This window comes from Protobothrops mucrosquamatus, unplaced genomic scaffold, assembly GCF_001527695.2.
Source record: "Protobothrops mucrosquamatus isolate PMUCROS unplaced genomic scaffold, P.Mucros_1.0 scaffold17906, whole genome shotgun sequence".
Lineage (NCBI taxonomy): Eukaryota > Metazoa > Chordata > Lepidosauria > Squamata > Viperidae > Protobothrops > Protobothrops mucrosquamatus.
In genome coordinates this window covers 1155-3168 of record NW_015403665.1, presented here as the reverse complement: position 1 = coordinate 3168, position 2014 = coordinate 1155, and the positions used below count along the sequence as shown (strand labels likewise).

The window sequence follows — 2014 nt, the reverse complement described above, 5'->3', positions numbered from 1 at the left end:
AGAGGACCGACCCCTGAGGCACCCCACAAGTTAGGGGCCTAGGAGTCGACCTCTGTCCCCCTGCCAATACAGACTGCGTACGGTCAGTGAGGAAGGAGGAGAACCACTGCATAACAGTGCCTCCCACTCCTAACTCACCGAGACGCCGCAGCATGATACCGTGGTCCACAGTATCAAAAGCCGCTGAGAGGTCCAAAAGAACAAGGACAGAGGAATAACCCCTGTCCCGGGCCCTCCAGAGATTATTTACCAACGTGACCAATGCCGTTTCCGTGCTGTGTCCCGGCCTGAAGCCCGACTGGTATGGGTCTAGATAGTCTGTTTCATCCAGGTGCCGAGGGAACTGCACCTGGATGAAAGCGAAGCGAAGGTTGGAGACCGGGCGATCGTTGGCCAACTCGTCTGGGTCCAGGGAAGGCTTCTTGAGGAGGGGCCTCACCACGGCCTCCTTTAGGGCTGCCGGGAAGACACCCTCCTGCAGAGAAGCGTTAACAATTCCCTGGAACCAGGCTCGTGTCCCCTCCCGAGCTGCCAGTACCAGCCAGGAGGGACACGGATCTAATAAACATGTGGTTGCATTCAGCCTCCCCAAGACCCTGTCCACATCTTCAGGAGCAACAGAGTCAAACTCCTCCCATACAACCGTCTCCAGACCTGCTCCCGTCTCCTCCCCCTGGGCCAACCAGTCGGAGTCTAAGCCTTCTCGAATCCGAGCGACTTTGTCATACAGATACTGCGCAAAATCCTCTGCCCTCCCCTCCAGGGGGTCCCCCCCCTCCAATTGAAGGAGAGAGCGGGCCACCCTGAAGAAAATCCAGTTATTTTTTTGGAGAAAAAAATAACACCTAAAGGACACGTGTGACCTGGAGGATTGACCATCTCCGTAGACATTTGGTCCTCTTGGAACTGATGCAGTTCTGCAGCAGCATCCGGTATGGCCGAGAATCTTCCTGGGACCCCTGAACCCCACATTCTCCTTTCTTCCCGCCTCTTACCGTTCAGGACTCCACAGTTGAAGCGGCTGAATACACCCCGGGACTCCAGCCTGATAAAGACCCCATTCTGGTTCCTCTCATGGTTGATTACGGTGAACGTCTCATAGGGTGGGATGAGAACTTCCTCTTGGTCCGGGTAGTATGAGAAGTCGTAAATGGGCACTCCGTAGCAGGTCTTGACGGAGAAGAGGGTGTCCTTGCCAAATTTTTGGGCCACCTTTTTGTCCAACGAGGAGGAAGTGAACTGTCCGAAGCGAACCACCTTGTCGGAGACAGTGAAACGGATCCCTTTTATCCCGCGGAAGACCTCATAGCATCTGTCGTCGGTCTTCTTGGCCTGGAGGCCCTTGGTTAGGAGGAAGAAGAAGTGCTTGAAGGCAAATTGGTCGTAAGAATTTTGGGATTTCCCGGCTTCTTGTACGGCGGTATTGAAATCTCTGTACAGGTCGTCTCCGTCTGTGTAGGCCACGATCGCAGTGCCATAAATGGGATCGAAGCTGCCGACCGTTTGGCCAAGGCTGTCCCAGTGGCTTCTGGCCCTTTCCCAGGTCTTATTATACTTTCCCTCCAAAGGGATATATCCCGACTTCTGCCTCGTGGAGCTGCAGCCAATATACTGGTCATCCACACAGTCGTAGAACATGGTGAGGGGTATCTCTGGCAGATACAACACCAGGAAAAGAGAAGGTGAGGAAGGACACGAGGGAAAGGAAAGAGTCCAGCAGGGGGCGAAGCCAACCTGAACCCAGTTGTCTTATTCAGCCCCCGAAGGAGCACGCGGGGGACGGTAAAATAAAGGCATCCCTGCTGGTTTTACTCAACTAGTCATCTCCGACATTCAGGGATGGTGCTCACCTCTGTTTAGAGCAGGCATGTCAAACTCACAACGTCACGTGACATCCTGTGATGTATCGCAACTTTCACCCCCCCTTGCTGGCAATGGGGTGGGCGCGGTTTCGGCGTGACACATCCGGCCTGCTGGCCGGCAGTTTCACGCACCTGGTTTAGATGCTGTGGAG

At 54.6% G+C, this 2014-nt stretch overlaps 1 protein-coding gene across 1 annotated transcript; it reads right to left on the bottom strand.

Annotated features, from left to right (window-relative positions):
* Window positions 1-995: 995 nt before the first annotated feature.
* LOC107301840 (NAD(P)(+)--arginine ADP-ribosyltransferase 2-like) lies at window positions 996-1638 on the bottom strand (the record flags this gene model as incomplete). Its single annotated transcript, XM_029287157.1, has 1 exon — window positions 996-1638. A coding segment is annotated over exon 1 (643 nt), but the record flags the coding sequence as incomplete, so codon positions are not given.
* Between the last annotated feature and the right edge of the window lie 376 nt (window positions 1639-2014).